This window comes from Boleophthalmus pectinirostris, unplaced genomic scaffold (assembly GCF_026225935.1).
Source record: "Boleophthalmus pectinirostris isolate CB_2022bp ecotype Guang Dong unplaced genomic scaffold, ASM2622593v1 HiC_scaffold_17, whole genome shotgun sequence".
NCBI lineage: Eukaryota > Metazoa > Chordata > Actinopteri > Gobiiformes > Gobiidae > Boleophthalmus > Boleophthalmus pectinirostris.
This window is the reverse complement of record NW_026571115.1, coordinates 25,556,374-25,583,861: the sequence shown is the minus strand read 5'-3', so window position 1 is coordinate 25,583,861 and position 27,488 is coordinate 25,556,374. Positions and strand designations below refer to the sequence as shown.

Genomic DNA, 27,488 nt, shown 5'->3' with positions numbered 1-27,488 from the left:
TAATTGTGTGGACCATGCCTAAGTCTTTTCTCCAAGCTCGCTGTGAAGAGCCCATCATGACGACAGACTGGGGGATTCCTTTGCTGCTGGCTCTTCTCGTCCTGGCGCTGGTCTACGCTTTCCTCTACCTGCCATCCACAGCCCACAAAGCACTGATGGAGCAGGCTATGGGCAGCAACAACACCACCTCCGCCCTCACCATGGACTAAGGCAAAAGCTCAATTGTGACATCCATTTTGCATTTTTCCTGTATTTTGGCATTTGTGGCTGTCAGATAAGTTAATAAAACCAGCACAAATATCTTAAAAGAAGGTCATTTGTGTTTGACTTACTTATAGTTGGACAAAGTGTGGAGTCACCTGATTGGTTGGTAGCCTTTATTAAAAGATACATAATACATAATTGACACTGACAGTGGCAGTTTTTACAGTGAGAGGCAGGAGACACACAAATGTTTTTTCCTGTAAGCCACTGGTCTTATTTTCATCACATCAATTTTACAATAAACATGTAAAAAGTGAGAGAACCCGACTAAACCATGCAACACCCAACAAGCCAACAATTACAGTATGTTCCAATGTGATTTTCATATTTAATGTTTAGCAATGTGACAATATCATATTCAAATAATTAACACAGATAATTGGTTTATAAAGGGGAAAGGAGCTCCGGTTGTTAACATTTTCTATTAAAGTGTTTATTATAAGCTGTGTTGTATTCACATTACATGTCTAGGAAACCTTTTCAAAGGGCTCATTAAGATTTATTGAGGAAATTGTATCCGATTTCAACTAATTACATGCATATCTCTCTACAGTATAGACAGATTTCCAACGACCAAAGCTTTAGAAGCAAACATCCAAAAATACTGTTTCCAAAACAGAATAGATTTTCACCGTAACCCTGGAATTAATATGATCTCTTCTTCCATTACAATGAAAAATTATATTGAGGAATGAAAACACAAGCCTTGATGCAAAAAGCATACAACAAAGTATTTCAACTGCACAGAAAAGCAGTGAGGGATTTTGACATCATTGACCCTAAAAAGCTGTTTATACAGTCCCTAAATTGACCTTATTGTCTATCACCAATTCTAGTGAAAAAGGAAATGCTTAAACATACTGCCATAGTCCCATTTGCATGTTACAGTAACCTACCTGCTGGAGTTAAGATTTGACAAAGGAGAGGTTATTTTCCCCTATTCACTCCCAGTCTTTTTTGATATCAAAGCCCCACTCCCAAGCCAAATGCACGTTCTTGTCATCATCAATGAAGCGAGACTTGATGGTGTAGTGGCCGCGTGCAATCATGCCTTTGGGAGCTTCCTCCACGCTGGAAATAAACTCCTGTTCCTCGGCCCGTGGTCCATAACTGCCCACCATGAAAGCTTCTTTATCCACTGCACAGAAATACACAGCATATAGACAGATATTACATACAAACACAACTTGGATTTTATGACTATTTAGGTCAAATTACCGTTCAGTCCTTTTCTTGAGGTTACATGATAGTATTTTAATCCAGAAACGATCTCGTGATTCACCTGCAAAAAAAAAAAAAGTGTATTAGTTTATTTATTTCATTCATATAGTATAAAAAGACATCAACAGCGTCACAACAACAAACATACAAGAAATGAATGAAAAGGAGCAGAAAGAAGAGTAATCTTATGTTATCTGCCCCCCTTTTCCCTTTTCCAGACAAAACATTAACACTGATAGTTACTTTAAAACACTTCAACTCAGTACCTTTCAGTTCATGCACAATTATTAATCAATTGCAAACAGAAATCTTCACTATTATGCACAACAACTTAGTCTTCTTTTTCATATATACACATTGCATTCAATTACATGTGTATTTTTAAATGTCATTGTACTTGACTTTTTAAAATCTTTGCCAAAAATATTCCTTAAATTCTTTTCATAACTCCTTTCACAGTAATGCTTCGCTCCATAACCTTGGTTCTGAATCTGTTTTTTTAAAAACATGTAGGTTCCTTGTAAGTTTAAATTGTAGTTGCTTGTTCTCATCTCAAACAGTCTTTGAATATTTACAGGTAACACATTGCACTTTGCTTTATACATGACTTTGAGGATACTTAAGTCAACAATATCATGCATTTTCAACACTTTACACTGAACAAATAATGGATTGGATGGCTCTCTATAATGACTGTTGGTGATTCTTCTCAAGGCCCTTAACATAATAAAATAATTAAATAAATAACACTTGCGTCTGCTTAACAAACATAACAATTCTATATTTGTCCAGCAGATGTCCTCGCTACACACGGAAACTCTTTCATTGAGGGGCAGAATAACTGATTAATAAATTATTTTGCTGATAAAGTTACTGTTATTATTTCAATTATTTCAATATATTCAGAAATACATGTAAATAGTGTTTTTTTTTTTTTTTTTTTTTAATCAAATTTGGTTCTCAGCAGAGCGCTGACTAAAAATATAAGACATACAGTAGGTGCACTATGGATATGGATGGTCTGTCATCTGCTCGTCTCCACAGTGATGTTATTGCTTTCCCAGGAATGTTCCACAGTATAACATTAAACATAACTCTCTTACTTTCACTCCTTTACAGGTATTTTATTGCTACAGAAATGCTGTGAGCCGGTTTGCCTCTCCACAGATCTGAACCAAGAACATATCCATGGAGACAAGCAAGTGGCAGACCCTCCACTAGAAATGTACTTTTAATGATTTATTGTAGATAAAATTGCTTCCTGCAAACTATACAAACACATAAATAATACTGAGGATGTAATTCTGGCAACACCTAGTGGTAAGTGAAGTTTGCTCTTGTGAACATGTACACTATGGCAGTAAAAATAATGCAATAACCAGGGATAAAAGTGTGTAGAATCAGGACAAAGAAGAAATAATACAACAAAAATGTTACATAAAATCCATAAATATGAAGTGTTGGTCTTGTCTTACCTTGAAAACGATCTTTATTCTGAACTGCACTCCCTCCTTTAAGGTAAACACTGGTAGATTGCTCAAGTTCCCTGGGAGACAACATCAAAAATAAAACATTACTCACAGTTGCAATGTAAACATGTGACCAAATCCTCAGCCCAGCAGCAGCAAATAGCGATGACAATACATGACTCATAGTATGAAGTCAGCCCTGTTCTCTTTGTCCCTGATTTGCAAAAGCTCGGAACGTGCTAGGAAAGAAAGGTCCACTGTGCTTTTAAACTCCATACACCTACACTAGAATTATTTGGATAATTTCAGCTCTGAAGTTTCCAATCTCTGCCAAACAAAAGGTAAAAAGATAGATGTTAACTTGAAAAATACCAGTTCATGACTTCATAAGGTGGAACAGAGCATTTTGTAGCTTTGGAAATGTAGACAGACTAATAAAACAAGTCAAAAAACACAACTCCAGGTATGTTTTTGATGAGGAGAGAACATTACAGCATAGATCAGAAAATGTCGTAATATAGGCCCTTTAAAAATTGACATGTAATATTTCAAATAATGGTTTTAGTTTCTGCAATTTTGACCTTTGATTTACAGTCCGAGCACATTAATATATCAAACCTCTACTGGGACATTTAAAGAACATATCTCATAATATTCACATAATATCTTCTAATCTGGACATTCATTTTGGTCATTATCACCCATATTGCAGAATTTAAAAGACAGATGCAGGAGAAATTTTCTTCTTTTACATCCCAAAATGGTTCTTTAAAGCCCGTAACTGCCCTTATGGTTAGTGTTGAATGGGCGTATAGTGAAGGGCAGAGAAGCGCGCTGCAAAACCAGCACAATCAGAGATACATTCAGGGCCTAATGACTTTAAATCTCAATTTAAAAGTGCGCATCAGGCCGGAGTGCTTCCTAATGGAGGGAGGAGGAGGAGGGAGGAAGATGAAGGGCAGATAGGAGAACGGGGCAGTGGTGATGTGTTCAGATACAGGCACACTGAGGCAGAGGACAGGAAGGAAGTGAACCATAGATAACACGCACACCTAAACAGCACAGAGCCGTGTGTCAGCTGCAGTAGCACAGCCATAGCATAATATGGAATTTTATACATAAAACTGATGACCATATGGATCAATCAGAATATTTGATTTTGTTGTTTTTTGGTAATACATAGTTATGTTTTGACGATACGATATCATGATGTTTTGGTTATTGTTACACCCCCAGTAAACCCAAGTACCCCTAGGTGTAAACACATAACAGGTTTAGATCACCATGTTATCTTTTATTGTTTTGAAACCGAAAACAAGGTGCAAACATGTCTTTTAAGTTTCACTTTCATTTTTGACACTCCTGAGTCTCCCCTCCCTCTGCTCTCCACCCTAACGCGGGTTTAAATAGGACCCGAGAGAGTATAAGCGTAAACAATTATCTAGAAGAGACCATCATGGATAAGTAGCTTTTTTCAGAACATTCTGGAAATACAACAGTGAATATTTTTGTTGGCAATTATCACAATTATATAAAATGTCCTTTTTTATCACGATAAACAATATCATTGTTAAATTTTCCATCTCATAGTTAAAACGTGGTAGTAGAAAGCTTAAAAAACTCCATCTATTTTCTTCCCTCTAATCCGGGGCTGGGTCGCGGGGGCAGCAGTCTAAGTAGGGACTCCCAGACTTCCTTCACCCCAGACACTTCTTCCAGCTTCTTCGGGGGACCCCAAGGCATTCCCAGGCCAACTGAGGGACATAGTCCCTCCAGCATGTTCTGGGTCTTCCCTGGGGCCCCCTAACAGTGGGACATGCCCAAAACACCTCCAAAAGAAGGCGTCCAAGAGCTATGCCCAAGCCACCTCAGCTGGCTCCTCTCGACGTGGAGGAGCAGCGTCTCTACTCTGAGCTCCTTCCATGTGACTGAGCTCCTCACCCTATCTCTAAGGGAGAGTTCAGCCACCCTGCAGAGGAAACTCATTTTGGCCGCTCATTTCTGTGAGCTTTCTGCGAAAGCTCATGACCATAGGTGAGGGCAGGAACATAAACTGACCAGTAAATCAAGAGCTCAAAAAATCAATTTTGTATAATATTCCCTCTTTAAACATTTAAATTTAATACAGAAAATGGGTACAGTTCATTCTCCAAAGTTTGAACTCTCAACCTAGATTGTAATTTGATGCATTGCACAGCACAACATGAAGGGACTAAGTTTTAATAGTAGGATTAAGGTCCATTTTGCTTTTCCCATATGGAAATTTGTCTCCGTTTGGCCTGAGGTCGGGGTTGTCTGCACCAGTTTTTCTCCAGTGAAATTATATTAAAATGTAATTAGAACTGTGCATCTTTCACTTGGTTTGGCAGCTTTTCCAACTCACCTCGTACAACCTTTCAATTCAATTCAATCTAATATCACATAATCATAATGTAATACAGCGCATGTGGTTTTGGAGACTTTCTTTGATTCTCTTTGTGTCAGTTTCCTTGTCTCAACAGGAACATGCTGATTACTTCCTCCACACTGACTGATTGAGTTCCTGCGTCTGGTCTCAAGGGACGTGAAGGCCAAGGCAGAAGTGTGGCCCCCGGGAGCGTCTGGCACAGAAAATAGGTCAGAGTGGAGATAGACTGTCTACTATTGAGTCGTACAATGCTCTAGAGATAGGATTTATGAGTCTTTGAAGGAGGCAAGAATCTATAAGATCCAAAAGACTGCCCCTAAGTCTGAGTTATTTTACACTGAGAGGAATAGCTTGATTCTAATCTTGATATTGATCACAATTCATTTAACCACAAAATAGACCACTCCAAAATAGTTTTAGTCTAAAAACGTTTCTCCCAACTGAGATTAACACTGAAGATTGAAACTGAAAACTGAGACTCTTTCAAAATTCTTACATTATAAAATTTTATCTAAAACAGTGGTCCCCAACCTTTTATGTACTAAGGACCGGTTTTATGTGCGGCATGGTTTAGTCCTGGTTAAATCCTGGTTTATTCCTGGTTTAATCCTGGATTTAGATCTGGTTTAGACCTGGTTTAGTCCTTGTTTAGACCTGGTTAAATCCCATTTTAGTCCTGGTTTAGACCTGGTTTAGACCTGGTAAATTCATGGTTTAGTCCTGGTTTAGTCCTGGTTTTAGACCTGGTTTAGACCTGGTTTAGTCCTGATTTAGTCTTGGTTAAATCCCATTTTAGTCCTGGTTTAGACCTAGTTTAGACCTGGTACATATCTAGTTTAGTCCTGGTTAAATCCTGGTTTAGTCCTGGTTTAATCCTGGTTTTAGATCAGGTTTAGACCTGGTTTAGTCCTTGTTTAGACCTGGTTAAATCCCATTTTAGTCCCAGTTTAGACCTGGTTTAGACCTGGTAATTTTGTGATTTAGTCCTGGTTTGGTCCTAGTTAAATCATGTTTTAGTCCTGGTTTAGTCCTGGTTTTAGACCTGGTTTAGACCTGGTTTATTCCTAGTTTTGACTTGGTTAAATCCCATTTTACTTCTAGTTTAGACCTAGTTTAGACCTGGTAAATTCCTGGTTAAATCCTGGTTAAATCCTGGTTTAATCCTGGTTTTAGATCTGGTTTAGACCTGGTTTAGTCCTGGTTTAGACCTGGTTAAATCCCATTTTAGTCCTGGTTTAGACCTAGTTTAGACCTGGTAAATTCCTGGTTTAGTCCTGGTTGAGACCTGATTAAATCATGTCTTAGTCCTGGTGTAGTCCTAGTTTAGACATGGTTTAGTCCTGGTTTTAGTTCTGGTTTAGTCCTGGTTAAACCATGTTTTAGTCCTGGTTTAGTACTGTTTTAGACTTGGTTTAGACCTGATTTAGTCCTGGTTTAGTCCTGGTCCCCTGATCTAAAACAGCTTGAGTTTACATACACAGCATATTAGTAAGATGAAGAAAAACATTTACTGCATAATGACTTTACCTGAGTTGTAATTGTATTGTGAGTTGCGTCCTAATGCAGCTCCTCCATTATGTTAATTAGCCATTCTTCGTCCTGGGCTGACAGCACGTGAGTAAATATACTGTATATGCAGCAGCAGAACGCACGGTCAGCTAAACATGGCCGCCAGTACCATGAAAGTTTAACCAGGTTGAATTTAGGGCACTGGAGCACTGAGGAAGACCAACTGGGAATACTATGTTTTTTACTGTATGGATATCTACACATCACCATCTCATCCACAATATGCTTTTTCTAAGGTATAAAAACAGCTCCTTTTTCTCTAAGATTTGCAGTTATTTTTCCTTGCTTTGAAATAATAATAATGTGCATTTGGTTTGTGGGAAAATAACAAAACAGGCACTTAATGTAAAAGGTTGGAATATTAATTTAACTAAAACATAAAACATTAACTAAGCCATTTTTTCTTGATTTAAAATTTACAACCCATGTAAGAAGAAATTATTATATGACAAATAAAAATATAGGAAAACACTTTTTTTTTTGTTGAAAGAATATTTAAAGTATCAGAAAAAAATGTGATTCCTATGTGGAAATTATGTGGAACAGAATTCTCTCCAATGTGATCATCATCAATATGGAAGTCTTTAAAACAAAACCTCCTATAATTTCTGTAAATTGGATCCAAAACTAATTTACTAGGTTGACCAGATTTTTTAAATAAAAAACTGGGACATCCCTTGTTTTGGCTGGTTGGTAATAATAAAATTGTGTAACTAGTGTGTAATTAAGGAAAATTGTTATGCATTTGGCAGTAATGTGAGTCAGTATAATCACATTTTATTTGTGTTTTGGTCATTTTTAAGCAGCTTGTCTGTATTTTATTTAAACAAATGACAATTTGGGCCTCTCTTTACCATTGGAAGGTATTAGATTGGTCAAACATAGGGATACCTGGGGCATTTCTTGTATAAAACTGGGACAAATCACTGGTTTTGGATAAATCTGCTGGGACATGGGACACAGGGCTCAAAATTGGGACTGTCCCAGGGAAATAGGAACGTCTGGTCACCCTAGTCTTGATTGGTGTAAAACTATAACTTATATTTGCAACAGCTATCAAGTAAAAATGACAGAATTGCCAAAACGTACGCATTCATATTTCAATTAATAGTATGTTCTATGTGGAAAATCCTACAGTGGATGGTGAATACTACTATGTTTTGCTTGTAATCTTGCACATCTGCATTATTGTTTACTATTAAAAAAAAAGTACTATTTAAACGAATGCACACTCCTGAGCTCTGAGTGAAACAAGAGACTGCTACACTGTGCAAATGCTGAGACATCGACCCAGATAAAAACAGCAAAACGATGACATTTAAGTGTGGTTAGAAGTCCTCTCCATCAGCACTTCTTCCTCTCCACTTTACCATCATCATCACACACACACACACACACACAAAGCACAAACACGAGTACCAGCCATTACTTAGGGCACAATGCTGCACTGCTAACGGCCTATAGTTTAAAATGAGGTCTCTAATGCGTTCTAGTGGAAAGTCCATTTCTCATCGAGTCTGGTGCCGCCTGGACTGTCTGCCTGCAACACGATCCAGCAGATTAGTACCTTATGCTTATGTATGGATTTAGTCTGTGCATTACATGCTATTAGATCGAGAGTAGTATCTGGATTATATAAAAGAGGGGGAAAAAAACTTACAAACCGCGCACTGTGTCAGCTAGACTTCCCATCTTTGGATGTGACTGTCACCTAGCAACCAGTGACCTTCTGTTTGAGTATGAGTAATGCGACGACTTGCACTTGTGAATCGGGATTACCTCACAACTAAAAAACTATACTCTAAATGTCAGCGAACACCTACGTTATTCGTACATAGAAAGCGGACACACCCAAGTGCAAGCAGACAAAAGGTGCTCCACTGTCTGCAGCCACACATGACCCCCCCCTCCCTCCCGCTTCTCCCCCTTCTCCTCATCCTCAACATGACATTTCGCTGCACCCATGGGGGACTGTCTATAGTGCCCAGTAAGCAAACATCAACTGTCCCCTTTCTCTGCCTTTTCCAGCAGCCAGGGACACACCCAATGCAGTGGCTGTGCTCATGTTTATACCCACTGTACATAATAAACACAGAGAAGGAAAAGCGAGTTACCTGTTAGGTCCATGGTGAGCGGCGGTGAGCCCTCGTCGAACAACAATGTCATACTGAGCACCTGCACGTTGGGGGTGTCACCTACGGAACAAAGAGTCAGCAATAAATGTTTAGAAATTCAGTGTATTATGATGCATTAGACCAAACAGTAGAGATGTAACACTAACTGAAATATTGTCAAAGTTCTCACAATAAGATCCATCACAATATATCGAATTACAAGTCTCTTTGCTTAAGTTAAGAGTTATAGTGGAACAATAGCTAAAAAAGACAGAGGGAACTACATAGACCATGATCCTTTGCTTCATTTCAGTGCAGACTACAAGAAGAAATAACAGTTCTAAGCACTTTTAAGTCTTAGTTAGTTCTTAGTTCTTTGGATTAAGTCTTATCAAGGGATTTTAAGAGGAAAAAGTTGCAAATTAACAGTTTTCTGCCTCCACATATTGTACCGAGAGATTTGGATATTGTTACATCCCTAATCGTGAGCCTCGCCAGCATATCATGAGCTTTTCCACGATATTCGTAATAAATATCATACCTTGAGGTTCATACCATGACGATATCGTATCATAAGACTTGGATATAAATAAATCTGTGTTTTGGGATCTTAATACTTTGCCTGTAATGTTACATATTATGACATATATATTTTCTATCTTGAATTTATTCATTTACAGGTGTTTTTCATTTCTAAAACATGTATTCCTAGCGTGTCTCTATGGGGATAGATAAGTTTAAAGTGATACTGTGGAGCATTCCAGGCACACCAGCAATATCTCCATGGTGACAAGCAGGTGGCAGACAAGCACCAATAAATTTATAATGTATACCGTTAATCTAAAATACATTGTTGTGTGATTGGTTTATGGTACAATGTGCTTACCATTAATATATCTGTATTTATGTTTATAGTAAGCACGGGGCGGCAGTAGCTAAGGTGGTAAGAATGTTTGCCCACTAATCCGAAGGTTGATGGTTTGAATCCCGCTCTCAACATAAAAACATCATCGGTTGAGCGATCAGATCCACTGACCCACAGGTTGGTGTGATTCTAGCTTCTACAGATGAATGCTGTCCTTGCTGTGTATGTGTATGAATGCGTGTATAAATGGGTGAGTGGTTCCTTGATGTAAAGGGCTTTGAGTGCTGTGAAGTTGGAAAACCGCTACATAAAAATGTGAACATTTACCATTAAACTATAGACACAATTTCACACAAAATCAATAAAAACTGGTCTGTAAAGTTAATGTGTGGTTGGAGACATAGTATATGAAGTTGTGATCCAGAATACACACTTCTTCAATACTTTACAAGGACGTGAGTCTGGCCACCAGTGAATCTCCCAGTTCAGATGGGTGTAACTAAGGAGCACATATGTTCTGTCCATATGAAAGCAAATGGCTTATGAGGAAAAAAGATAAAAAATATTGGAGGTTACTGAAAAAAAGTGATGAATTTCTGCAGAACATGACGGAGGGCGTGGTGACCAGACTGATATCCCTCTGTATATTATTTATACAGAGGGATATTAGTCTGGAAAGATATCATTCCGGATGTGACAGGAAATATATGAAAGTAAACCATTGTATTTTATTTATTCTTCTTATTTAAAAACTTTATCGATGGACATTCAGTGTCTATAGGCCTACAAATTCATAGTCCAGCATTACATTTGACTTCAGTTCTTTTGTCAAATGCATAAAGAGTAACTGCTTCTGTGGTTTCTCCTTTCAGACACTGCCTAAAACCTAATAGCACTGATGCAAAAATAACCCACTGACAGTGAGCAGAGCTTTGTTCAGAGTACATTATTCTATTTGATCATATCATTATAGTCCATCTCTGCTGTTCATCCCATTTTATCTGATACTATAGAGTTATGTTACAGCACAGGGAGACTCAGGCCTGTCACAGAGTTGCTGAGACAAGCATCCATGCTCTTGTTATGTGTCAATACTGTTATTATTACGGGTACAAGGGTGACGCATATACACAGACAACAATATACACAGACCTTGGGGGCTTGAGGTCACTCCCAGTAGAGTTTTCTTGTATCGGACCAGGCTCTCGTCGTCCTGGTCCAGACGTCGGATTTCCTCTAGAGTCTTCTGTGCCGGAGTTTTGAAGGCCACAGTCTCAGCGGGAGCATCGTCTTCATCACCTACCAGGCCTGTGTGGGAAAAAGGAAGAGAAGATACTGTGTTAATAAGATAGTTCTAATGTTGTAGTATTGTGACGGAGTTATATAGGGTTAATACACAACTCCACCGTGTGATTTGGAAACCCTCCTCCGGTTTATCAAAAACATGTACAATGACAGGGTAATGTCTGGAGTTGTTGCATCAGTTTAGAAATGTAAGTATGCTGTGTGACCGGGTTTTTATTGTGTGTGTGAATTTGGACGGAGCAAACTTGTAAAAGATAACTACTATCCAACACTTATCATTATCTGTTGGTTAATAGGTTAATGACAAACCTGCTTATTAAAGTTATTAAAGAAACAGTATGTAGCCTGTGTTTACCATTTCAAAAAATTTACTACAATCACAACACAACACAGTTCACTCACTGAGCTGCAGGGGCTGCACAAGCACTGACTAATGATTGACTGCTGGTGCTGGGGTTTAGGATTTAGTGGGAGTTTAGTGACTATTTAGATCCTCATTACTGCAGATTTTCAGATTTAAACCAACTGGATTTCAGTTTTGGAGCTGACAACCCAAGAGACTGATGTGAGTCTTAAAAACAGACATGAAGGAGGGCAGACATATGGAATAGCATGGAGCAAGAATCAAATTTAAAAAGTCAATTTGATAATAAAATATAGGACTGACTGAGTGTGTTAACATGTCCCGACAGAACACACCACTGTCAAAAGTATTCATAAGTAAACTGGCTTTCTCTTGTCTCTAGAAGACAGCTACACTTTCTACAATTTGTGCTTAAGAGTTATTATTTTAAGTTCTCAATTTATCTAAAAGAGTTTCTCATTCGGTTTAGAACTACATATAACTTACATCACACTGAACAACTATTTTTTTAAGTTTTCTCTATAAAAAAAGAAACTGGCCGCAGAGCATTTAACTTTAAAGCCCCAAATTAATGGCACAACTTGCTTTCCTAAATCCAATCAATTACATCGATCCATCTGTTTATGGCATCAGATTTCCTGCTCCTGTTTTCCATAAAAATTACATTTTTGTTTTATGTACTTCCTGATGTAAATAGAGTTGCTTTTCTTCCTTTCTTCCTTCAATACTCTCCAAATATATATGTGTGGGGATGATAAACTCAGAGAGATGCAAGTACATCTTATGATCCTGTATTGTAAAGTGTGAGTGTTGCCTGTGTGTTTTTTTTTCTGTAAATGCAATTTTTCTGTTATTGTTTAGGACCCCCTCGCAAGTGAGATGTTTTTTGAATAAATAAAATAAACAAGAACACAAACATGCCTACCACTTCAACAGCTCAATAGCTTTACTTGTACAAACTTAATATTTACTTTAATATACAGCAAATATTACAATAATAAACACACACACACAAACAAACAGTCAAATAGAAATCATATAAAACAGATTTGCTACCATCATAGCACCTTTCCTCAGCCATGTTTAGATCTAAATGGAGTGTGGAGGTTATGTCACTTTGGAAATTGCAGCTGTCAAATGCTTTGACTTTATAGCGCTTGGTTGGCTACAGTCTCTCCTCATTTACCTCATGCTTTCTTCTCTAAAATATCCTTTTTATTTTTTGAGATTATAACTGTTCATTATTTTTAATCATTAAATTAAAACAAAGACATTCTGTTCTCTCTTTTATTTAACATTCTACACAGCACATTTACTGTAACTGTATGTTATTAAAACCTTTATTTTATTAAGTGTCAGAGCAGAACAGGTGATTGCTCTGGTTCAGTCTGCACATGGGCAGCTTGAATACTGCAGGAGTTAATTTCATCTGGGAAAATGGTTCAATATTGGATTGTACAGACATATGATAGTGCGAGCGGCAAGATAGGAGAGAAGTCCAGTTTCAGTGCAGCCAAGCCACTGAGTGATAGAAATATTCAGTTCATGTGTAAAGGCAGTGTAATAGTGTAGTAGTTAGAATTTTTATGTGAATATAAATATTAAAACTGTAATACACGAGTAAATGAAAAAAATAACTAAATACGCTGACTAATTGCAGAGGGAATGGAACTTTGATCAAAATGTTACTTTTGCTAGTTAAAAAATATCCAACAAATATTCTCCAGGTCATGCTTTAAAGTGGTGGCAGCAGAGTCCAGATAATCAAACTCACAGTACAAGAATTATCTGTAAACTGTGTTAAAAGAGAAAGAATTTTACTTGAAGAAATCCAAAATCTCTCTCTAGTTAAGCTCATACCTTTACTGACAGGTTTGACAGAAAATCCAAAATCATTCCACAGCTCAAATTTTTAGTCGTCCTAAATTATTCCATTATTGTCAAAAAAACAACAAATTTTTATAATGAATTCAAAGCATCCAGAATTCAAAACACCAGATTACAACATCCTATAGAAACGGCATCTTCGCATGGAATCCCTTGATGGATCACAACATAACAGCAGACTCCAATTATCTGGAGAGCTGGACATGGACACATAGCGGGTAATGCGGTGTGGAAGCCATGATGGGGCATGCTCGTGTTTTGTAATTGTTCATAATGACAGCAGCGAAGCCGTACTTATCTGTGGAGGTAATTGGCTGACACGAGCCTCTAATCGCGCACACACGAGCAGAAAGGCGGGGTATAGATTCTGAAAAAGTCCAAATCAGGAATGTAATCGGTGCAAACAGGGCAGCTCCAGATAATCAGGGCCAAACACCAGGGCCCTTCGCCGTTACCATGACAACTACGTGAACTTCTTTTTGCTATGGGGTCACTTTTTTTTTTTTTTTTTGAAGGGAACCTGCTTGGTATGCAAAGCAATCAAATAGACATAAATGGCCTCGCACCGTCAAAACAAAACCTGTTAGATTATACTGCCCTACAAAAGCAAAAGACCGTAACTCGCCAGAGTGTGAAACTGACTTCAAAGTTTGTGTTTTGTCCATACAAAAGCATAACAGGTAGGGGTCCGAAAATGTGACAGCTACTTGCTATAATGAAGAAATATTTAGATTTTAAAAATACTGAGCTCAAAATTGACCTTTGACCTTTATTTGGCAGCTACTGTACTCTATCCTTGTATCATGAGCCAAAAATAAGAAGTCGTGCAAAGGCAAAAGTCAGTAAAAGTAAAAGAAAGGCACTGTTACTGCCTTTTGCCTTTGCACAACTGCCTTTATATCATGTGCCAAAAATAAGGAGAGTACAGAAAGTTATTCACATGATAAAGGAGGTCTCAAATATTCCCAGAATGACATTAACTCATTTTTGACCAAACATTTACAGTGTTCTGCCTTTGTAGGGCAGTATAGACATGACCCTGTCTCGCATTGAGGGGCACATTTACTTTACTGTATAGTCTACTCTATAGACATACACTGTTAATCAAAAGTTTGGAACTCACCATCTCATTCAATGTTTGTTTTTTTTCTCTTATTTTTACTACTTTCTACATTTTGTACACATACAGAAGACATCAAATACATGAAGCAAGATATATAGAATCATGAAGCAAAGGAAAAAAATTAGATAACTCTACATTTTTAAAAATATTTTATTATATTTCTTTGCTTTGTCAAAATATATTCAGAAAAAATTTAATAAATAACAAATGTCTTTACTACGTAGTTTCATATATCTTATTTCATACATGTCATGTTTTCTGTGTATACAAAATCTATAAAGTGGTAAAAAATAAATAAAAATAAAATGGTGTGTCCAAACTTTTGACTGGTAGTGTGTTTAAAAAAACATCATTATCAAGCCACAATAGTAGTACTAATACATTCTTACTGACCTCTTCTGGTTGGAGTTAGTAACAGTAGCACTCTCTCACAATAGTTACATATATGAACAGAGAGATTTTTATTACATTTTATTTCATTTCATCCAAAAAGAACCACAAAAATATGTGTTCTGTTACTTTACTGACCCCTGTGGCTGGAATATATAATTTTGTTCATAACAATAATGCCTGCTGCTGAAAAACCCTTTGCTTCATTGTGTTTGAGGCTATGAATGACCCGGGCCAGTATAAGTGAATGATTGCATCTATTTACATATGAAACCCTGCATGCTAACAGAGTGTGTATAAGCTCACGCTCTCATGCCTCTTTCCCTCTGATCTGCACTCTGCTGACCTGTCACTCTCAACCGCATTCATTAGCATGCATTTGAAAGTCCTTATTCCACCGCTACATAGTATATCATGTATATAAATTACATGGCCTACGTTTTCATGGAGTACAATACTGATAGAGGTGATTGGTGTAGTGTACCTCAAATCAATATTACTGAAGCTTTTCTGACATGAATAATATTAACGTGATAGCCTATTATTAGGGGTGTAACGAAATCCAAGTCTCACGATACAATATCGTCACGGTATGAACCTCACGGTACAATATTTATAGTGATACCATGAGAAAGCTCACGATATGGTAGGTAGGCTTATGATTATGGATGTAAAGATATCCAAATTTCTCCATACGATATTTATTGCGATATTTTGTGGAGGCTAAACAGCTGAAACTGTTCATTTGTTACTTTTTCCTCTTAAAATGCCTTTACAAGACTTAATACAAAGAACTAAGACTTAAAAGTGCTTAGAACTGTTATTTCTTCGTGTAGTCTACACTGAAATGGAGCAAAGGATCATGGTCTATGTAGTTCCCTCTGTCTTTTTTTAGCTACTGCTGCACCATAACTCTTAATTTAAGAAAGAGACTTGTAATTCGATATATTGTGATGGTCCACGATATTATTGTGAGAACTTTGACGATATGATATCACAATATTTCGATTACTGTTACATCCCTACCTTTTATACTTTGCTCTCCCATATATCATAAGATACTTGGGCCAGTGCAAAGCTCTTGATCAGAGAATACTTTGGCCACATAAGATATCAGACAGTGGAAAAAAAATCACGCATTTTTAAAAAGAGCATAGCCCAGCCATCAGGAAATTATCTAATCTAAAATGGAGGCTGCATGGGCCCTTTGTGCTTCATTCATTTTGTCACGTGTATGTGTGTCAGTTTTGTGTGTGACTTGATAGCTGTTGCAATTAAAAACACTGAAGAACAGCAAGACTAGCACATCTCTCTCAAAAAAAAAATGACATGTCGAAATAGCCATACTAAAAAGTGTCAGAAAACTGGCATGTCTAAATAGAGGCATGAAGGGATGTCGGAATAGGGGGTGTATAGGTACAAAAAATTAAGTATAGGACTAAGAAATTACTTAAATAATAGTAAAATATATTTGATTAAACTACTATTCAAGTAAGAGTAACTTTAAGACTAACTGCCTGGACATAACATCCCATTTATAATTTGAAGTAATTGGATGGACAAACTATTTAACTGAAGACAAAATCTGATATTTTCAAAGGATAATGAGAAAAAGTAACTCACATCTGAAGAAGCTGTGCAAAAAGATGAATCATTTGATATTGCCAACATCAGAGGCGGCGCTACCATTAAGCAACAATGGGCGGCAGCCTTGGGCCCCCGAACCTGGAGGGGCCCCCAAACAATTGCCCTCAGTGCCACTAATGACCGAGGCCTCAGAGCAATTTGATTTTCTCTCAGTATGACATTAAATGAGAGTAGTTTACTATTAAATAAGAAAACACCATCAAAATAGGATCTGATTGTCAAATTTATTTTCACTGTCAAAGCATTCCCCCCTTTAACTTTAGAATGGACTCGTCAGCTTGACCCTGATTTTAACATGATCATAATCATAATCGTAGATGGATGTAAACTAAAATTTAATTGTACTAGCAAAAAAACAAAACTACTTTCAGCTCTGGTTATCTATTGGGCGACCAAACTAATAAGACAAGTTTCCAATCCACCCTAATTCAAATAAAGATGCGCGTGTCTCAAGAACAATGAGAAAAAACAGACAATAAATATAAAAAAAAACACACAAAAAAACGCCACAAAAGAACCCCCCAAAAAAATGATGCATTATAGTGAGATCCCCGAATTCAAGTTCACCTAGGGCCCCCAAATTGCAAACTCTGCCACTGGTCAACATAAAGCTTTTGTCAGCTTTTGTTTTGTGGGAGAGAGAGTACTGCTACACTGTAAAATAGATTACTCAAGGCGTCAGAAAACTACTCAGAGAAGTACAATTCTTATTAAATTGTACTTGAGTAAATGTATCTGAAAATACAATCCGCCTCTATGGTCACAGTCAAACAATGCTATGCAAGACAAAAAAGAGAAATGCCACTGAAGATTTAACCTTTAATTTTGACGTAGCTTGTTCTCCAAATGTAGATGAATGGACGCCCGAGGTTCTCAATATTGACAAAATTAAATAACGCTGAACAAAGCTTAGTCTCCATCTGTAATATCATCTGGTACATTTGCCTTGATGCCCTATAAATCTGCCCCATTACCCCCCGGCTTCTGCGATCATCATTAGTTATTACTTATTCAGTCCAAGTGGGTTTTATGCCATATCTGTGATTCATGGGTGGCTTCTTGGATCTATGACAGAAAGACTGGAGGCGAACACGTGGTTCTCCTCTGCCATAGCTTGCACAGTTAGCCTAAATCAACACTGCAGTCTGGTTGGCATTAGGAGGAGCCCTGGGGATACTGCAAGGCTGGCGAACAAGAAAAACAATGTTAGATATTCAGTGTAATGGCATTTTAATCTGAGGGTGTCTTGTACTTAGTGGGACATGAATTGTGAGAATTTTTTGAACATGCAAGCCATTATGAAGACAAAAAGACAAAAAGACAAAGGGAGGATATGTGATATTTTTGATGTTTGTGACATTTTTCTAGCTGTCAGGTGGACTAAAGTTCAATTTACAATTGTCCAGTCCCAAAGTCGATGGATTAAAAAGAATGATTTGCTACTTTTAATGACTTAAGAAGGTAAAATATGAGTTACTTTCAGACTGAATAATATGAGAATGTCTAACATATTGATAAGTATTTTCATTATAATTTTCACTTGAAGAATCCACAAATGTTAATCCTGATCATTTATACTAGTGACAAGTGACAGCTTGCATATTGCTCCATTCAATACTATAGGCTCTTTTCACGTTACGTCACAAACCAGGAAGACGTTTGGAAAGATGCGATTACAACTTCCAACCAACTTCGAGCTCTGTTCACGGTAGCAAGTCTCACAAAATCTAGAAAAATGAGAAAATGGCCCAGTTTTTTCCATCTACATGTCATTGTAGCGTTCCGTTATGTTCGGCTAATCAACAATTACAAGCATACCTCAGTTTTCGTAATTTCCGCACTGACACACAACTCCGAGCGCACTGGGTACATGCGAATAGAAGAGACATGGTGCCAAATATGTATGTGTATATATATGTATGCTGTCTTCATTTTACCACTGATGACATTTACTTCAGTGGGTTTTATCACAGTCGGTCAGCAAACCCAGTGTCGGGAACTACACCAAAAGTTGTCATCGCATCTTTCCAAACATTTGTGACATAATGTGAGTAGAGCCTATTTGAATGAATGAATGAATGTTTTTTAGGACAATAATACACAGAACATAGATATAGAATGTAAATACATAGATATAACACAAAAAGTAAATATTTCTTTTTCTATAATAATAAGATTTTAGTTTTACTTTACCTATTGGCCTGTAGAATGTTGTGGTGAAATATTGCACTACTGTCCCTGTGTTTCAGAATGAATGTAATTAGGAGCATTGTCACAGCTATTAACAATTTAAAACAAAATATAATAATATGGGGGAGAATCGTCAAAATGAAATATAATACGGATGTCTATTTCCTTGTTATGAAAAAGCATATCTTAGCTTCCCTTCGCCCAGCTGGCCTGCATCCTCTCATCCTCCTAACCCAGATAACTGCTTACTGTGAAGAAAGCAGCGGCGCCGCGTGCAGCAGAGCATGGATCTGCAGTTTTATAGTCCTTTGTGGCTCCCTGTCACTGTTCCTCCTAATACTATAATGAGACCACTGGGACGCTCAAACACACAGCCTATATGCCAAAGGACCACTGCAGCAGATTAAAGGGGATCCTTCACAGCTCTGTTAAAAACCACATGAGCTGTGAGAATGAAGGTAAAAGCTATGGAAGCACATTAGTGACAACAAAGATCAACGGTTCAACACCAGGGCACTGACATAATATCCTATACAGCCTTCCACCAGTTGATCGAACACAGCTCCACAAAGACACGCCGTACAATAACCTCATTGTAACGGCTATTCCATATATCATCGTCTTCATTGCTGCATGTTGCCCTTAAACTATCACTGACCTTTTCTGCACTTCTGCAGCCATATGACTACAGTACCCATTGTTGGAGCCATGTTACCTGTCTCTACCTCCCACCACTGTGAGCCGCTATTTGTAATTTTTGTAAGCACCTGCCCTAGAGAAGGGGAGGAAAAGGTGCACACAGGTGTTGTGGTGTGGAGGTATACAGTTTTTTGACCATCGTCTATTGAGTCTATTGAGTTGTGCTGAATCTGTGTATTTTTGGATGGTTATAAGGTATGCCACTAAACAATCAAGGTACACAGTATTTGGACTCTTTTATGGAAGACGCGTGTGAAACACCACACACACTGCAGCCATAGGGGACCTTGCATAGGGCAAGTTTGGCCGCTACACCTATAGTGCACTGGGTTTTACAAACGTATGAAATGTATGAATTTTGTGCAGACTGCTTTTTATAAACGACATTTCAAAGCATTTACAACAGGGTAGAAAAATCCATATAAAGTTCTGTAGATTTACAGAAAATGGTAGAGAATCTGACATACTGTGACATCCAAAATACAAATCTAACACAAACTAAAATGAGTCGCCATCTTTGTAATTGGTTTCCACCAATTCACTGAATTTCAATCATAATCACATAATAAAATGTACAACAGTAAAGAAAAATATTTGCATTTATAATCTGAAAGAAACAGTTAACTAATGTCTCCACAAACATGGCCACCGATTAATCAGCAAGAATTTAACTCACATCCTCTTTTCTTTACAGATTTATATTGTTGAACTATAATACAGTGTAACAATACTCTTACAAGTGTAAAAGTTTTGTTACTCATATGAGTACTCAGTGAGAAAAGCTTGACAAAATATTACATGATAGCACATGTACGTTTATTTCACCTCACTCTCTGATATGTTTTTATTTTATTTTATTTTAAAATACCAAATTTTGTGCATTATTTAATGTTTCCTACCAATTACATTATCAAATAACAAATCAGATGTTACAATTACAGCTATTTAGTTTCACCAAATATGGACAACTGGACAAACGTTTATTTAGCTCATCCAAGCTGCTTCTTCAGTTCTGGTCAGATGCTGGTGGACACTGCCTTATATCTGTCTGCAGAGAGGAGCTAACTACAATGAAACTACTCTGAAACTAACACCCTACTTGTTCACAGTTTCTGTTTGTTAGCTCGGCCTATTTATCTGAGTGTGGGGTCATATTACCATAATCACTCGGACCCATATGAGTGATTAATTTCATGTATAACAAATTTGATTTTGTAGTAACGGCACTCTTGATTGATTTTTTTAGCTTGACTTTTTATTCATTTATTTTTTGTGGCATTTTTTAGCTGTCTCTGAGCTGCACTACAAACAAAGCCAGTTTAAGAAAAACTATTCTTACATAATTCCTAACACCCATTAAGTCTTCCCTTGCCTGAATATTATGTAACTATAATAATGTATGCTCAAATTAGCGGCGACAATTAAAAAGCCATTGTTGGCACATGCACAAGCTGCTGGTTCATCCCCAGCTGTTCTGACGGTAACAGAGAGAGACAGCCGCTTGTCTAATTGACTGACTTGATAGGTCCTGTCTGTGTCTACTCACCCACTCAACCTCATTTATCACTCCAGCAACCCAAAGAGGAGGAGAGGAAGAAGAAACAAAGATGGACGACGAGAAGGGGCAAATCCAGTATGATTTCCTAAAAGACCCTCATCTGACAAGTTGACAGGAGCAGACAGACGCGAGTGCGAGTGCAGAGACAGTGGGCCGTGACCTGGCTGCAGGGGATAATGGGAAAATCATGTTTATGGCGACCATGGTTCAATAGAGTTTTACAGAAATGTGTACTGCAGTATTGACAACTGCAATATTCATTTACGCAGTCTGCTGAAATCATCATCATTTATTATTTTTTTATTACGATGTTGAATCCAAGTTTAGGGCGAGCCACTGTTCTTGTGTTGGCACCTCTTTTCAAAATAATTTAATTTAATTTGGGAGATTTATATCTGCATAATTCAAGTCTGTTTTGCAGCCAAATAAAGTTTTTTCTTGTGTTCTTTAACTGAATTAAAAGTGTGCTTGCAAAGGACCAAATACAGAGTTTGAATGCTTCACTGGGTCAAAAGATGCAAGAAAAAATTTGATTTATAAATTTTAAATGTCTTCAGAATCAGAATCTAATTTGCATTTCAATCTGAGATAACCAGTCCTGATATTATAAACTTTCAAAACATTGTGTGGTTTTAAGCTACAAAATGCACAAGTCATTGAATCGAGCTACAGTGACTTAATTAAGGTGATGGAGGTTGATTGACAGTTTGGGCCTCACCCACTGGAGTTGCTCCTCTGCTGTCAGCACAGACTCTGCTGTAAATCCCTTTGTTCCACACATCTTCCCCTGCTAAGTCTCTCCTCTCCTCTGCTTTGTCTCTAATTCTCTGATCTGTCTCTCCTCCTCTCTTCTATCTGCTCCTTGTCTCTCTTTCTCTATTCTGTCTATCCTCCTCATCTGTCTCTCTTCCTCAAGTGTCTCGCCTCCTCTACTCTGTCATCACTCCTGCTTCCAGTCTCACCTCCTCTGTTTCATCCCTCCTCCTCTGCTGTCTCTTCTTTATCTCTCCTCTACTGTTCTGTCTCTTCTCCTCTGCTCTCTCTCTCTCCTCCTCTATTCTCTCTCTCTCTCTCTCTCTCTCCTCCCCTGCTGTCTTTCCTTCTGTGCTCTCTCTCTCTTTCTCCTCCTCTGCTCTCGCTCTTCTACTCTTCTACTCTGTCTCTCCCTCTCCTCTGTCTTTCCTCCTCTGCTCTCTCTCTCCTCTGCTCTGTCTTTCATCATCAGCTCTTTCTCGCCTCCTCTGCTTTGCCTTTCCTCCTCTACTCTCTCTCTCTCCTCTGCTTTCTCTCTTCTCCACTGCTCTCTCTCTCCTCCTCTGCTCTCTCTCTTCTACTTGCTCTCTCTCCCTCCTCTGCTTTCTCTCTACTCCACTGCTCTCTTCTTCCTCTCTCCTTCTCTGCTTTGTCTTTCCTCCTCTACTCTGTCTCTCCTTCTCCTCTCCTCCTCTTCTCTCACTCTCCTCTTCTACTCCCTCTCTCTCCTCCTTTGTTCTCTCTTCCTCTGCTCTAGCCTCTCTCCTCCTCTGCTAAGTCTCTTCTCCTCTGCTCTGTCTCTCTGCCTTTACTCTCCCTCTGCTCTGTCTTTCCTCCTCTTCACTGTCTCTCCCTCTCCTCTCTGGTCTGTCTCTCCTCCTCTCCTCTGCCTTTCCGCCTCTGCTCTCTCTCTTCTCCTCTTCTCTGCCTCTCCTTCCTGTCTCCTCCTCTGCTTTGTCTTTCCTCCTCTACTCTGTCTCTGCTCCCCTGCTCTCTCTCTACTCCTCTTCTCACACGCTCCTCTCCTCCCCTGCTCTCCTCCTCTTCATCATCTTACTCCTCAGCATCCTTCCATTAATCTTCCGATGACGCTTCTTAGACTGCAGCTCCTCTGTCAAGTCTATAATGTGACATAACCACAGCACCAAAAGGATTTATTCTGATCAGTAGAGAAAGTAAAAAGCGTTTCTGAATACAATTATGCAAGGTGTAATAAAATGGCGAAGTCAGATTCAATGAGGAGTGAGTCACAGTTGAAACGCAAGCAACAGTTAGAACCAAAAAGCAAAAGATTAAAAAATACTGTATCATTTGAGCAAAATGTTCCAATAAATCACAAAAGCTCCGAGTCTGGTCCAGTTCTCTATAGTACGATTTAAAATACATTCAAGTCCTTCAAACTGTGTTTTCATATTGCATATTGATCAGCAGTCCTTGATACAGAAGAGACACAAGGGAAGAAAAAGTGTAGTAGTAGTACAAACATAGAAAAATTTCTATATGATCTACATGATACTAAATTTGGTGTTGAGTATTGATATTGTAGACTACTGTATCTGATTCGATACTATATTGTGGAAAAGAGTTTGACCAATAGGATTTTGTTCATGGCTGATACCGATTGTTTAGAATACAGAAGAACTTGGGCCGATATGTCTTATTTATACCTCTCATATATATATATACAATTAGGTTAGGTTAGGTTGCTTTATTTGTACCCGTAGGTAAATTTGCTTTGCAGATTTGAGAGGCACGCCCCACATTTCACATTTCATTCATCCACAAACCACGTATAAAAACACAATTACAAAGTAAAGTGTTACAGTGCTCCAGTGCAGAATGGTTTGTTCCATAAACAATTAGTTAAATTCATCCATCATGCTTGGCTAAAATCACAATAAATATTAAATATGTTAAAAACACACAATCTTAGATAAATAGATTACAATTTATTCATAAGTATGATAGCAGCTGGAACGAAGCTCCTTTTAAAACTTTGAGCTCATATCATTAATACAATTTCATTTTAAACTGAATTTCTGGTTTCTGTGGTTTTATTTGCACACATTTACTCCTGCTCTTCCTCCTTCTGATTGCCCTCTAGGCTGCAGTCAGATCCTTAGCCCCTAGTGTGTTACATGTAGAGGATTGGAAGAGCTATGTAGTCACTTTTTATGCTATTATCTCTTCACATTAAAGTGTTTACTCAGGTCAACCAAAACAAAATATCAGTCGGTGTTGGAGATTTATAGCCAGGCTGGTGCCACTTAGTGCCTCCATTCAATTTAATTTCTCTCCAGCGACTAGGTCAGGAATCGGAATGCACTAGACAGTCTGCAAGAACCCCGGAAGTTGTAGACCAATTAGCGAAGAGCTGTAAAGCCATGACGTCAAACTCAAGCGCCTGACTCCCTTTTGTGGTACAACACACCAGTAAACAAAGTGGCCGAGATGAATGTAGACGAAGCCATACGTTCTGTGTTGGCAACGATTCCCGAGATCGAGGATTTAACGCCGGAATAAAGAGAATGTTTGGTGAATTTTATCATGGGAAAATACGTTATTGCCCTTCTTCCTACGGGATTTGGGAAAAGCTTAATATACCAGTTAGACCCGTTAGCGGCACATTACAATAGTCACAACCAAATAGCAGCAACTGGTTACATTAAAAATGTATACACCTACCGTCGAGCGAACAAATCCTAATGCTGCGAGGTCAGCTAAAAAGTTCAATAAGTTCAAATATCAGCCATATATCATCCTCTATTATGGAAGCTCTATTATTTTTCTGTTTATTTAGATTAAAGATTGAACTGTAATGCAAATGAGGTGTTCACTATTTTAATCAATAAAGATGCACTATGGAACTCTTCTGGTGTCCTGCTTGTCTCTCTGGAGATGTTATTGCTTTGAAAACTTCTAAGTACATTCCACAATATGGCTTTAAGCTTAATTATCTAAATAGAGGCAATCAGGTGAGGCCACCAGGAGAAGTTGTGGGTCAGATCTGTGAAGAGGCGAGTCCGCTCACAGTAAGAATACATGCTTTTAAGGTATTTTTAAGCAAGACAGATACATTTAATACAGCAGAAGAGTTACATAGTGCACCTTCACAAGCATATTGGATAGAGCTTGTGCAGGTAGTGATTTAACCAAGAAAAACTGTTGTAATAGCTTCTTTAAAATGTCTAATCGATTGTAGAATACGCACCAAATCAATGTATGGCCATATCTTGATATTATTGTATTGTGAGCCATCATATTAAATTGAGTGAGGGACCCTGTAATCCCCAACCACAAGATCAAAGCTACTATAAAAACATAATTAGATTGTAAAGTATTGTAAATTGTATTCTTGCACTGTTCCTATCATTTCCTGTTGAGTAAAGAGTCCAGTGAATGCACCAGCCCTCTCTGCAGTGCAAACATGATCACGCATTTCTTCCCTGATGTTCAAACAGCTTTCAGTGTTGCAGATGCTGAGTGCGACAGCCTCATCTTTGTCACGCTCGCTCTATCTCTCCACGCTCACACACACACACACACACACACACACACACACACACACACACACACACACCTGGGCGAGGGAAACCCCAGGACCCCTCCACCATCTGGCCCTGCTCAGCCTTTTAAACCTGCTGCAGTCACACCAACATCACCGGCTATCCAAGCAGGTGACATCATGTAGCCACTGTTTTGGCTGTGTCATCTTTCACCCTCCTCTCTGTAATACCTATTTCTGACAATTACACAGAATGTTTAAATATTCATGAGCGCAGGTGTAATTACCCAAACACACTCCAGTCTACACCCACATATAGAAACAGCCCGGTGTATGATCAATAGCTATTGATCCGGCCACCTTTGGCTTGTGTTGGCACAGACTCATGTTAGGCATAAAAATGTCCACACAGCCTCTCAAATGGAGACTTATGGCACAGGTCTGGAATCACAATTTGCTGTAGTCTGCAAGAGGAATCAGCTCACAAATAATTAAGACAGGTTAAAATGAAAATATAGCTGTTATAAATGGTTATTACAAAGGTATATCTTAGTAATTTAAAGTCTAAAGCCTAAATTTAACACTAAAATATAAAATCTGCACACATTTTTTCTAAGGTGTGTTGTAAAAAAAAAAAAAAAAAAAAAGAACCAAAAAATCAATTTAAAAAGTCTTAATGCGTGTTGAGAATTGTAATTTGAACGTTTTGAAACAATCTCACGCGCGAACTTTGCACATTAACAGCTCATTCACATGTGCAAAGTCACGCCTCAACTTGCACCACAAACTTGGTGGCTTGCTGCTACTCCCGTCCCCTTCGGTGTGTCCTCCTCACCTCTGTAGCACATGGCGATCCACAGCAACTCCACCACCTGGCCCCCGAACTCACACGCGTCCACTCCCAGCATGGCGCTCCGGTGCACGGGGCTGCTCCTGCCGCTGTCTGCACGATCACCGGAACCGAAGACGGACCGAGAACCGGGGAACCTCCTCCTCCACAGGTAGTGCCCAGAAAAGTAGACCGGCGGCGGCGAGCATCCACGAGGAATAGTGTGGAGAGGTGTGGATGTGTGCGTGCGTGAGGGGAGACAGCGCAGGGGAGGGGGTCCGTGGGCGTGGGTGCGTGGCAAGACAAGATGAAAAGGGGAAAACAAAAGCAAGCGCGCACGATCCGGCTCTTAAAACTTCTTCTTATGTGTTTTCAAGTGTTGCAACTCTAAAACAGCGGGAGTACGGAGCTCGGATGCTCAAGGAGGAGAGCCGGTGTCTGTGCGCAAGGCAGAGTGGTGCGTCTGACTCCGCCGGTTATCGACTCGCAGACGGACTGTGCGCTCCCCTCCACCCCCAGCCTCCACTGTCATCAGCCCGGAGACTGCAATGAGCTCATCCTTTACCCACCCCATCCCTTTATTTCTTTCTTTCTCTCCTCCGCCTATCATCCACCCCTCATGCCCCAGCAGCACCAACCCGTAGATTTGACTCCAGCCCTATGTCCACTGTCTTCCACCTATCCATCTTTCTCTCACTCACTCACTCCCCCTCCATCCCCAACACACACTCTTCATTTTTTCCCCTTTTTCTGCTTGCTTTTAGTGACCACACCCTGGCAGCACTGTATGCACACTTAACACACATATTCCATGTTAAACAAAGGATAGTGGGTCATATAGGTGTTACAGAATAAGATTTGACCGACAATCACCCTAAAAAGATGGAATATTTAGGAAACTGTAAAACTATTTAGCAAATAATTGTCCAATTCAATGAAACAGGTCATTTTCATATAGCCTCATCTAATGTATGTCCCCAGTTTTTTGTTGAGAATTAAAGATAAGAAAGCTTACACAGTTTGGACTATTCGCAAAATGAAATGACTATCAATCTTTTTATAGCTGATTAGGAAGGTACAATATATAATAATTCTGATGTGGGGATGTTATTCTTTGCCTGAAATATTCCTCAGTATGGCATTAAACTTAGGGTTAGGGTTAGGCACATTTGATTACTAAATTGGGGGTGTTTTTGTTGCTAAAATACCTTGAAAAACATGCATGAGCGGGGTTACCTTTCTACAAATCTGACCTATACCTTTCCCTTGACTGGCATTTCTCACTTGTTTCCATATAAAAGTTAAATGCCATGCTCTGGCACTTTCCAG

The 27,488-nt window shown here is 38.6% G+C and overlaps 1 protein-coding gene across 1 annotated transcript; it reads right to left on the bottom strand.

The window, feature by feature from the left end:
* Positions 1-363: 363 nt before the first annotated feature.
* On the bottom strand, positions 364-26,548 carry LOC110155776 (rho GDP-dissociation inhibitor 1-like). Its single transcript, XM_020919941.2, has 6 exons — positions 26,166-26,548; positions 11,062-11,217; positions 9,045-9,125; positions 2,961-3,031; positions 1,483-1,546; positions 364-1,402 (listed from the first exon to the last, which is right to left on the bottom strand). Exons 1-6 carry the CDS (start codon positions 26,236-26,238, stop codon positions 1,206-1,208), a joined length of 642 nt encoding a protein of 213 aa, XP_020775600.1. The 5' UTR covers positions 26,239-26,548; the 3' UTR covers positions 364-1,205.
* Positions 26,549-27,488: the final 940 nt, after the last annotated feature.

Excerpts from the sequence above, each read along its gene's own strand:
- LOC110155776 (XM_020919941.2), bottom strand. The coding sequence starts at position 26,238 with ATGCTGGGAGTGGACGCGTGTGAGTTCGGGGGCCAGGTGGTGGAGTTG. Across the intron at positions 9,126-11,061 it reads AGTGACCTCAAGCCCCCAAG|GTGACACCCCCAACGTGCAG; the intron begins GTCTGTGTATAT and ends TTTGTTCCGTAG. Across the intron at positions 1,403-1,482 it reads CTCAAGAAAAGGACTGAACG|TGGATAAAGAAGCTTTCATG; the intron begins GTAATTTGACCT and ends ATTTCTGTGCAG.